We start from the raw sequence: 11,180 nt of genomic DNA on the forward strand, positions 1-11,180 counted from the left end.
AAACAGCACATTACAGTTTCCGTGTCGGTACATGAGCCGACCAAATCTTTCAGACTGTACTTCATCTTATCCTAATTATTGTTTAAGTAAACACCTAGATTTATTTTCTACTCGAAATGTAGCAAAGTGTTCCACAGTGCTTCACAAGGGTGTCATCAAATAAAATTTGTCACTTTACCAGATTAAAAAAAATGACATTTGGACAAATGATTAGAAATTTGGTCAATGAGAAAGCTTCATCAAACTCTTTAAAGATGGAGAAAGTATGTGGACATATCAGCTTGGTGGGGCTGCGCAGGGGAATTACTTTCAGGGAATTAGTTTAAGGTGTAGGAAACTGATGGCATGGCCTCCTCTGTTGGTGAATTGAACACTGGGAAGGCATAAGAGACCAGAATCGGGGAATACAGAATTCTGAGACACTTGAATGGCTGGAAGAGGTTGCAGAGATAGAGAGGAGATGAGACATTGAAGGAATTTAAGCATGGAGATGGGAGTTTAGAAATCCAAGTATTGCTGGACAAGGAGTAAATGTCACTCAGTGAGGCCAGGCATGAATATCAGAGTTTAATCTCACTGATATTATGAATGATAGTCTTGTCAATACTTGCTTTCCAATGACTGCTTGCAGAACACTGTTTAACCTGTGTTAGATATCGTGAAGAAAAAGAACAATGGGGTCAAACTTGTCGAATTGAGAACCATTGAAAGAATCCTAGGCAGCTCAGTCCTCTTGGAACAAAGAATTCTCATGCTCTGCTTTACCCTGTTCAAGAAAACAAGAGACAACAAGGGAATGGGCCACAATTTGTACAACGGTCAAAGAAAGGATTATCAGAGATTGAAAGAAGTAATCAGCAGTGTGATCTTCCTTCACATTTTAGCAAGATTTCGATGGCTTGCAATTGAATCCCCAGACTGTCAGTCATGATAATCCTTGGGAAACTAAACCACTGTGTTTGACCATTGAGACGATGTTATCATTGAAAACCATGAAAAAGGCTGATGGTATTCCTTCCTGTTTCGAAAAATTAACATTGTTCCAACTTTATTAAATCTGGCATCAGTAAACCATGTCCTCTCCTCACACAATCTGTGCACCAGTCTTAGCCCAGAATGGGTCCTTGGTGTTGATGGCACTTTTCTATGTCGAGGTGGGTGGCGGGGTGTTTAACTTTAGGCTAACGGTGCATGAACAGGATGAGAAAAGTAAATGCCTACTCAGGACACTAAAGAGTTAAGAAAAACAAGATCACTGAAAGAAGCAGCTAAACAGATTTGAAACAAATTCCTCTGTTAGGGACCAGGCCAAACCCCTTCAAAATAAATGAAGAAGATATCCAAACCCCAACTTTATCCTTTTTTAATGGTAAATATAAGACATTGCATTCCAGATGCAATTTGATTGGTCAAACTACTCAATACACTTTATTTTTACACTACAGTTAAAATACAGACAAAATAAAAACAAGTTTAACTGTAACTATCACAATGCTTAACAAAGTAATAGACATATTAATGACTACTAATTAACTGTTCCATTATAGTAACATCCCATAAACACACCCCTGGCAACGGTAAATTCAGTAAAATAGATTGTCTCACATGCAATTCTAGCAGCAGGAACAGAACCCCCAGCTTTTAGCTGGAACAGAGAGAGAAATAAGAGATTCCACATCCAGCTTCAAGACCCCAGCAACTGCAGAAAGCTGAAACTAAACATCCTGGTTCTGTGGGAGCTTGACCCCACCCATTCAGGCTGCTTCTGAAAAACCACAAGGTGTCACAAGCTACTTACTTTAATGTCTTTGAGCTGACTGCTTTCTACCTCTGTCTCAACCTCTCTTCATTAAAAAAAGGACAAAATAGACCTCTTAAGCCATAGTATAGTCGCACCTCAGATGAATGAGTTTGCATATTGCAGTAAAACAGATCTGAACAGCAAACAACCAGCTGGCAAAAACAAGGCACCTTCCAACAAGATTATCACCTTATGTTATTGCTAGTATTACAAGAAAGGAGTGATGCTGAAACAGCTTTAGTGCTGAGTTGTGGCAGAATGTTTGTTCTGTACCTCATTTGAATTTTTCTTCAGTTGTACAGAGCACTGCTCCTTTCCCTGGAGCAGTATTTGGAGTACCATATTTGGAGTCCCAATTAGATGATTTGTCATCTTATTTTAGGAAGCATATAAATAAAAGCAGCAGACGGTTTACTGGACTAACACTTGGAATGGGTGGATTGTCTAATGAAAAAGCTTGAACAGGCTCGGCTTGTTTCTGCTGGCATTTAGAAGAGCAAGAGAAAACAAGTAAAATCCCAACTGATCTTGTCAGAGTGAATGCAGAGAGGATATTTCCTCTTGTGAGAGAGTCCAAAACTAGGGCTCACTGTTTAAAAATCTGGGGTCATCAATTTAAAATGGAGATCAGGCAAAATTATTTCTCTGAGAAGGTGGTGACTCTTTGGAATTCTCTTCCTTAAGAGGCGGTGGAAGTGAAATTTTTCAGTATATTGAAGGCAGTGGTAGATATATTCTTTTGAAGTAAAGGGTGAAATATTATCCGGCTTTGGTGAGAATGTGGATTTGAGCTTACAATCAGACAGCTCTGATATCATTGAATCGCGAAACAGGCTCAAGAGACTGAATGGACTACCTCTGTTCCAGATTCATGCGTTCATAGCCAAATGTTTCACTTTGATTTCTAAGATTCTGTGATCAGTTCAAAGTTTGTGTGATGCACAGTAATTTGATCTCAGTACAACACCTGAATAATCAATCCTAGTTCTTGATTTGCAGAAGCTAAAGGAATCAAATCTAAATGGAGCAATTAATGGGGTTAGCACAAACACAGACGAGAAATAAAACACGTATAAAGTATTCCAAGTATGAACTGGCTTGGTCCCTTTTAGTCAAAATAGGTCACAAGATAAAAACAAGATGGCTGACTGGTCATGTGCAAAATCACTGAGGATTTGAACAGAAGTACATTTGCAGTTTAAAAAGAAACACTTTGGAGAAGAAATGATTTGTTGTTCTTAAAGCATTGTAAGCTGCTGTGGGAGGACACAAGGTCAGTGTACTAAATTGTTGAAAATCATGGAATTGGTCAGCTGCTATATTTTGGTTGTGGCTGTCAGTCAAATGGAAGTGAATTACAAGGCAATCGAAAAATTTCCCAGCCTCCTTCCGGTGTGTTTTGGGGGTAGGGTGAAGGTTTTAAATGGCTGCTTTGCAATTATCCTCACCCCTGTAGCCTGTGAGTAGTTACTATTTATATTGTGTGTTGTTGACATTAAAGTTGATTGTGGTGAAGTTGATGAAGAACCGGTCTTGAAGGAGGTAAGGATTTTCAAATCAAATTGAGGTGACATTGGTCTGCAATTTCAGAAATTGAAACCCCCTACTTTGATACTTAACTTTGGCAGTTGATGGGAGTTTAATGTTGGACTGATATTAAAGATTAGTGACAATTTTGATTTGATTTGAATTATTGTGGTCACATATACCTAAGTACAGTGAAGAGCTTTGTTTTGCTAGCAGTCCAAGCAGATCATATCAAACAAGGATATACAGACTATAGAGTGCTTAGACAAAGTGAGGCATACAAGGTTATGGCCGTGCAGGAGGTGCACAAAGCAAGATCAACATTATTTGAGGTTAGAGAGGTCCATTCAGCAGTCTAATAACAGCAGGGAAGAAGCTGTTCTTTAAACTGTTGGTTCCACTTGGAAGTTGAAATATTGTATGGAGATATCATTGGATGCTTACTGTCTGTATTTTCCAAACAATCTGTTCAGAAATGTTGGAGTAGATGAGTCTTGAACCCAGGCCCATCTGGCTCCAAGGAAAGGTCATTACCACTGCATCACAAGAGCCCTCGAGATGTTTGCTGTATGATGATCATGAAAGGAGCATTGCAGACACCAGGTTAACTGTTTAAAAATCCAGAAGTCTGCCCAGTTCAGGTCACCCAAAAGTGAAAAATCGAAAATGCCTTTGCAACTCCTAGACAACTGAAGTTTAAGAACCAGTCTGACCATTTGGTAATCATAATAGTCATAAAGCAATGGATTAGTTGTGAAGAGAAGAATGTGAGTTTTGTGACATGATTGAATTAGTTAAGGTAAGCAGTGTGGGTACACACGGACAGGTTATTTGTTTGCCTGTTGAGAAGAATGGATAGTACATGTTTATACTTTACAGAAACAAGGGACCAGCTTGGATATTGGTGATGCCTTTCCATAAAACTTGTTACTGGTTGGATCAGTTTGCTGACTCATGCAGCAGATGTAAAGTGATTGTCAATGTATATGTGTCTATGTATATGAAGGGGACATGAGATGTTCCTCATGAGCATTGCTCTCTTTTGGAAGTCATCTTTCATCAGCTGAAGAATCCCTTTCCACGATTTGTCTCAGTGACTTTGTTTCTGTGAGATCATATGGGCTCTGGATCTAGGCAAGTGTGCTTTACAGGAGAAATATGCTTGATGGGGAAAATCGAAATGGACCTGGCAATTTCTTTTATCTTTCTGTTTTTTCATGTGCTTTTAGTGTCTCTCAGAGGAAAGAAATAAAACAAAACCATCTAGAATTTAAGAGTGGAAGATGTGTTCTGGTAATTGGGTAAATTCTGCACAGGAGTGCACTTGTAGATAACAAAATATTTTCAAAATTGAGTTTCAAATAAAAGGCGATGGTGACTAAAGGTGGTTCTAGCTTTGAATTGCTAATTTAGTAACTCAGGAACTGATAATTCCCTTCTCAAATTAAGAGATCTCATGCGTTGAAAAGTTCACAAAATTGTATGCTGGGTTTAAAAAATTGGATCGGAGCATTTGCTCAAGGTGAATTTTGTTATTTGTCCTGGGAGATGGAATCCAAAGTCATGTCAAACGGAAACTGAGATTATTGAGATTCAGGGATTAGGAGTCTTATCTCTGAAATGTGTTGTGCGACAAGCTGAAATGAAAGATTGAATATGGATCCCTCAAACTCTCAATCCCCTTTCCTGGGACAGTGCAAATAATTTTACTTTTTCACTGCATTAATGAGTGCCGATGTAAACTTCCAAGGACTGACTAGATCCTCAACTTGTGTGTTTGGTGCTGAGGTCTTTGTGTTTCCAAACTTGGTCTAAGTTGAAATAAAATCAAGAAAAAAAATTTGACTTGAATTGGCCATTGGACCCAAACTTGTTATTATTCCCCATGTAAATCATCTTGATCACCCATACCAATGACATGTGGCCATATCCCTTCAAACCATCTAACACATTTATTGTTCAATTGCCTCTGTTTCAGTCACTGACACTGCAATCCCATTGAATTATGAAAAACATCCCACTCCTGTTTCTAGAATGATTACCCCTGTTGTAATTTGAACACATTTGAGAGAGACTGTGGCTATAAATATTATATAGCTGTGAATGAGTTAAACAACCAGACAAGATGTATTTGCTGCGAGTTGCATTTATTGTCGCTTGCACCATCCATTGTGATTGACCCTGTCACAAAATTGCATCATATTGTCCTGTGTTACTTTTCTAGATAATTGTACATTGATCCTTGTTTAACAATGACTGCATAATGACAAGATAATATAACCAGGTACTTTAGAATTTCTATACATCACATGGCTTGCATTCCTCAAAAGTTAACCATGCTTATGCATCATTAAATTCACAATCTGCACGAGCATTTCTTTGTTTTTCTTAAATTATTTATGGAGTCAATCTTAACACATAAAGCATAAACTTTCAGTGGATCATCTTTGTATTGTATCTTTGGCTCAGATTTGATTGGATGGCTGGACTTGTTTGCCCACTCTTTGAATTCAATACCTTGTTGACCATATTTTGGCCTGCCTACTTCTTCTCTTCCTCCTTCCCTGCACTCTGTTCATCAGCATCTTCTCCTTTTTCTTCACTTTCTTCCTGTTTGTCACTCCCTTCTTCTTCCTCTTCTTTCTTCTCTCCTTCAGCCTCACCTTCCTCCTTCTCCTCATCTTCCTTTTCCTCATCTGCCTCCTCTCCATTTTCCTTTTCCTCTTCTTCCTCTTTCTCTCCATTCTCCTTTGCTTCTGCCTCTTCACCATTTCCTTCTCCTCCTTCCTGCTCTTCACCTGAAAAATAAAACAGAAATCAAGGCAGAATGTTAGTGCCAAGCATGTTCCCTCTGAAGATTGCGTTTTCTGATTGAAGACTGCTTTGTGGATATGAGACCATGAACACATGAGTGTATATGTTGAATCCCAAGAATACAAACAGTGTCTGACAATATCATCAATAAAATCTAAGGACTGGCGATGTTAGGCCAAAATTAACAATTTAAATCTGAACTTTGCTTTGTCATGGACTAGGGGATAACTTTTTGACACAGGGTTATTTGTGTATGGAATGAACTGCCAGATGAAGGGGTAATTGCAGGTACAATTACAACATTTAAAAGACATTTGGACAGGTACGTGAATAGGAAAGGTTTAGAGGGAGAGAGGCCAAATGGAGACAAATGGATCTAGTTCGGCATTGACAAGTTGGACCTATCAATTTGTTTCTATGCTGTATGAGTGTTAAGTGATTGCATTTCCTGCAACATGCATTCTGTTTCAAAGAGTGAAAATTCTCTCAGCAACTGGGATAACCTTCTATAATCACAAAATATCAGAAATATGTTACAGGTAACTATGTAGTTTTGAAGTGCAGTTACAGCTGTCATGTTGGGGACACCAATTTGCACAATGCCAGGAAAGACAATGGAGGAAGGGATATGATGTTTTGTATCAGTGATTCAGTGTTGTGAGATAGATCTTTCCCAGGCCAGGAGAGAGACCTGCCCTGCCCTGCCCTCTGATGAAAGATTAGTGAGACATTATTTTGATGTTCACTGCAAGACCAGAAGGGTCCTGAGTTTCACATCTCAATTAAGGGACGTTCCTACAATGGTTCAGCTCTCTCCACTTCCTGCTTTGGGAGCGGCACCCTCCAGTGTCACTTCAAAACCACCCCTTCTGGCTCCAGGATGTGCCAGTGATTGAGTTGGCAGCTCGGCGCGGAACTGCTGGCCTGGTGAGAAAGTTCTTACCTTCCATGTCTTCTGCCTTGTCCGCTGGGGGTTCCAGCTGTGCTGCCAAAGCGCGGGTCTGCTGCACCACCTCCTCCTCCTCCTCCTCTATCTGACTGCTGCTACCGTAGGAACTGTACAGGACGGGTCTGCTGGACAATCCGTAGGCGCTGGTCTGAAGGGAGTAACTAGAGCGGCTGTAGACCGGGGCAGCGGCAGTCTGGGAGTAGCTGCCGATCAAGCTGCCCACATTGGCGTAGTTAATGCGCGTTTCCTCTCCTTCCAGCAGTTTCCTGAGAACGGAACAGCAACGCGGTGAGAGCATTTCAGAATCGGAGAAGTTGGGACAGCCTTTTCGTGCTGCAGGCTTGTACAATGACTTGGCCCTGTGCCTATGTCCATACTTGGTCGGGGGGGTGGGGGGGCAGTCCCTTTCTCTTTCCCCGCAGCCTGGTAAAGTAGCTTTTATTTTGAAGTCTCTGTATATTCATATCTACAGCTCACTTCCTTTCAAGAGTTACACCAGTGAATATGCGCGCAGCGTGTTCGACGCAGGAACCGCTCAGGCCATTTTGGTTCTCGAACTGCCCATTTCTCGTGTCTAGCTCGACTGTTCTTACCCTGCTTACGGGTTCAGCTGTTTACTGTTCACAGTCTACCCAGCAAAGACACTGAGTAAAGCCTTCCATAATCGTCACCCCCTCCCACCCCCTCGCCTGTGAAACCCCACGTTGCGGGGCTCTGTGTTGGGAATGATGGCCTTACAGTGTGAGACAGTGGAGGCAAACGTGTACCTGGTACAATGAGGCTGTCACGTTCAACAATCTCACCCCCTCAGCCTCTGTCCTGCACCACCCCACCCCCATCCCAAACCAACCCTTCCCGATTGAAATGGTGTATTTCAGCCTGCGGGGCTGTTCGCTGGAACAGACACTTGGCACACCCTCAGGCTACTTGAAAGACTGCGCCAGACGTGTGTATAGATACGCCACCCTGAGCCACACCCTACTGGTGCAATGCAGCCCCCTGCAATGGAGGGGGGAGGGGTGTGGGTAAAGGGCTGGGAGAGGAGCGGGTACCTTTGGACGCAGTGGCTCTGTCACTGGCTTCTGGGTGGGGCTGAGGTCTAGAATGGAAGGGCCGAGTGGTCGGTCCCCTTCACCACGCCCCCCCCCCTGCTGTTAATCAAACAGGCAGAAGCATGGCACTCCACCCACCAAGGAAGGGACACTGCCATCTGTGGGGAAGGAGCGGAAGTTCCCAGCGACCCCTCCCTGTGTCAGTCCCACCCACAACTGGGGAACCGCCGTCAACTACCTGTAAGCAGCGATCTCAATATCCAGGGCCATTTTCACGTTCAGCAGATCCTGGTATTCTTTCAGGTAGCGGCCCATCTCATTCTTGGTGGTCCTGAGTTCATTCTCCAGCTGGCTGATGGCATCCTGTGGAGAGGCACGTGGGTGGGAGAGAGATTGTCAGAGACCCCCTAGGTTCAAAGTTTCTCGCTGCCGTTTCGTGCCCTGTTCTTTTTTTAATCCCTAGTAACGCAGGGTCAGCGCCTATGTCCGCTTTGACTGAACAAGATTCTAAATGACACTTTCTTCTCCCCCCTCCACTCGCACACACACACACACTGTCCCCTACCATTTCTCTCTCACCCCCCTCGACTCTCTCTTCCCCGCCCCCTCATCTCTCTGTCTCTCCATTTATCTCTCCATCCCCCTGCATTTCTCTCTCTCTCTCTCTCTCCCTCCTCGCCACAGCCCTGGCTGTTTGTGTGTGAATCTCTCTCTCTTGGTCTCTCACCGCTGGACCCCCTGTCTCTCTCTCCCTCCCGCTCCCAGCCCCGTGTGGACCTTTGCCCTGTTGGTCCAGGCTCCATTCTCTTACCTGTAAGGCACTGATCTCTCCGCCCTGTTTCTCATCCAGTTCCAGCAGTTGCCTCTCCAGGGCGTCGTTCATTCCCCTGACGCCGTCGATCTCCAGGGTCTTGGCTTTGACCTGACGCCGGTACTCGATGACCTCGTCCCGGGCTTGCCTGGTCGCGTCGTTGTCCTTGGAAGCGTTCTCGGCCAGCACGGCAAACCGGCTCTTGTACCAGTCTTCGGCGGACTGCATGTTCTTGGCTGCCACCTTCTCGTACTGGCACCGGATCTCCCTCAGGGCAGAGGACAGGTCCGGCTTGCCCACGTCCACCTCCACGGACACCTGGGTGTATTGGACCTGAGCCTGCAGCTCGGCGATCTCCTCCTCGTGAATCTTCTTCAGGAACGCGATCTCATCCATCAGGCTCTCGATCCTTTTGTCCACTTCGGCCCTGGCCAGCGCCGCTTCATCCGAGCCCTTCCTGGCTTCCATCAGGCGACCCTCGGCGTCCTCCCGGTTGAGCAGCTCCTCCTCGTAGCGGGCCTGCAGGTTCTTGACGCTTTCCTCCAAGTGGTCCCTCTCGTTCTGGGCTGCCTGTCTTTCGTGCCTGGCGTCGTCCAGTGCCAACCTCAGCTCCCGCAGCTCCTGCTCGTAGATGCCCTTGAGGCGGGACGGCCCGCCGTTCTTCTGGCGGAGCAGGGATAGCTCGGCCTCCAGCACCTTGTTCTGCTGCTCCAGTTCGTGGACCTTCTCGATGAAGCTGGCGAAGCGGTCGTTGAGTTCCTGCAGCTGCGCCTTCTCCTGGGTCCTCACCGCCTTGAACTCGCTGCTCACCGCGCTGGCTTGGCTCAGGTCGAAGTTGTCCAGGGCCGACGAGATGCTGTGGGCCTTCCTCGCCGTGAAGGCAGGGCTGGAGTACGAGCTGTACACCGCTTTGACGTTGCCGCCGTAGTTGCTCCTGAAATGCTGGACAGCTCCGTAGGTCCTGGGCGCTGCGCTGTCTCCATAGCGCCTCCTGTGGAAGTAGGACTCGTAGCTTGCGGTGCTCATGGCTGGGCTCGTTCGCTCGAGTGTGCTCTCAGCGCTCTGCACGGCCCCTTTTATAGCAGACCCAGCCCACAGCGAACTGACGAGCCTCCCCCCCCCCCACCTCCCCCCATTCCTCCGCCGTCCTGCTCGACAGCAAAAAAAAATGCTGCCACTCCCACTGTGCCTGGAAAGCTGCGGGACGGACTGCAGCGAGCTGGGGTACTCTTTAAGCACTGCCACACAATACCAGCTTGCCAAGGCATGCAGACAGCCTAACATGCTGGAGGAAGAGGTCCCTCGTTAACCACCCATCAGTTCTAATCCTATCTCCCAGCAGTTGCCTCCTCCCCACCCTCCCATCCACTTCCCCCTCCCTCCCAAGCCTTGTCTGCTGTGGCATTTCAAGCGTTCGCTTCTTAAGGGTCCCTGCATCTACTATCTTTTTTTAAAGTGAGTTAGGGAGGGTGGGAACTCTTTGCCTCAAATCCCCTCCTGGCCCCTTGCTTCAGAATTGCGCCCCCTGTTATTGACACCACCGCCCCCCACCCGCCGCCCCCACCAACACCACCCCTCCCCCGGCTATAGGGGAAAACATTTCTCTCCATCTATCCTGTCTACTCTCCTCAGTACCCCATACACCTCAGTCAGATTCACCCCCTAACCCTCCCAGCCAGGCTTCTTTGCTCTATGAAAAACAACGCCACCCTATCCCAGATAACAAGGTGTAGAGCTGGATGAACACAGCAGGCCAAGCAGCATCAGAGGAGCCGGAAGGCTGACGTTTCGGGCCTAGAACCTTCTTCAGAAATGGGGGAGGGGAAGGGGATTCTGAAATAAATAGGGAGAGAGGGGGAGGCAGATAGAAGTATCCCAATTTTTTTCTTGGTAGCTGAACCACTCCAGCCCAGGGCAACATCCTGGTGAATCTCCTCTGCACCCTCTCCAGTGCAATCACTTCCTTCTTACAGTGAAATGACCAGAGCAACCACACAGTACTCCATCTGTGTTTTAACCAAACTCCTTTACATCTCCAACATATCCTTCCTCATTCCTGAGTCTACCTTGCTGCTTTTTGCTCCACACCCCTGTGCCTGTTTCAGAGATAGTAGGAACCGCAGATGCTGGAGAATCTGAGATAACAAGGTGTAGAGCTGGATGAACACAGCAGGCCAAGCAGCATCAGAGGAGCAGGAAGGCTGACGTTTCGGGCCTAGACCCTTC

General features: G+C 45.7%; 1 protein-coding gene across 1 annotated transcript; it reads right to left on the reverse strand.

Moving 5' to 3' along the window:
* Positions 1-5,458: 5,458 nt before the first annotated feature.
* On the reverse strand, positions 5,459-9,987 carry neflb (neurofilament light chain b). Its single transcript, XM_020531102.2, has 4 exons — positions 8,955-9,987; positions 8,382-8,506; positions 7,086-7,357; positions 5,459-6,126 (listed from the first exon to the last, which is right to left on the reverse strand). Exons 1-4 carry the CDS (start codon positions 9,978-9,980, stop codon positions 5,870-5,872), a joined length of 1,680 nt encoding a protein of 559 aa, XP_020386691.1. The 5' UTR covers positions 9,981-9,987; the 3' UTR covers positions 5,459-5,869.
* Between the last annotated feature and the right edge of the window lie 1,193 nt (positions 9,988-11,180).

The sequence above is a fragment of the Rhincodon typus genome, chromosome 40 (genome assembly GCF_021869965.1).
Source record: "Rhincodon typus isolate 14 chromosome 40, sRhiTyp1.1, whole genome shotgun sequence".
In the NCBI taxonomy this organism is placed as follows: Eukaryota; Metazoa; Chordata; class Chondrichthyes; order Orectolobiformes; family Rhincodontidae; genus Rhincodon; species Rhincodon typus.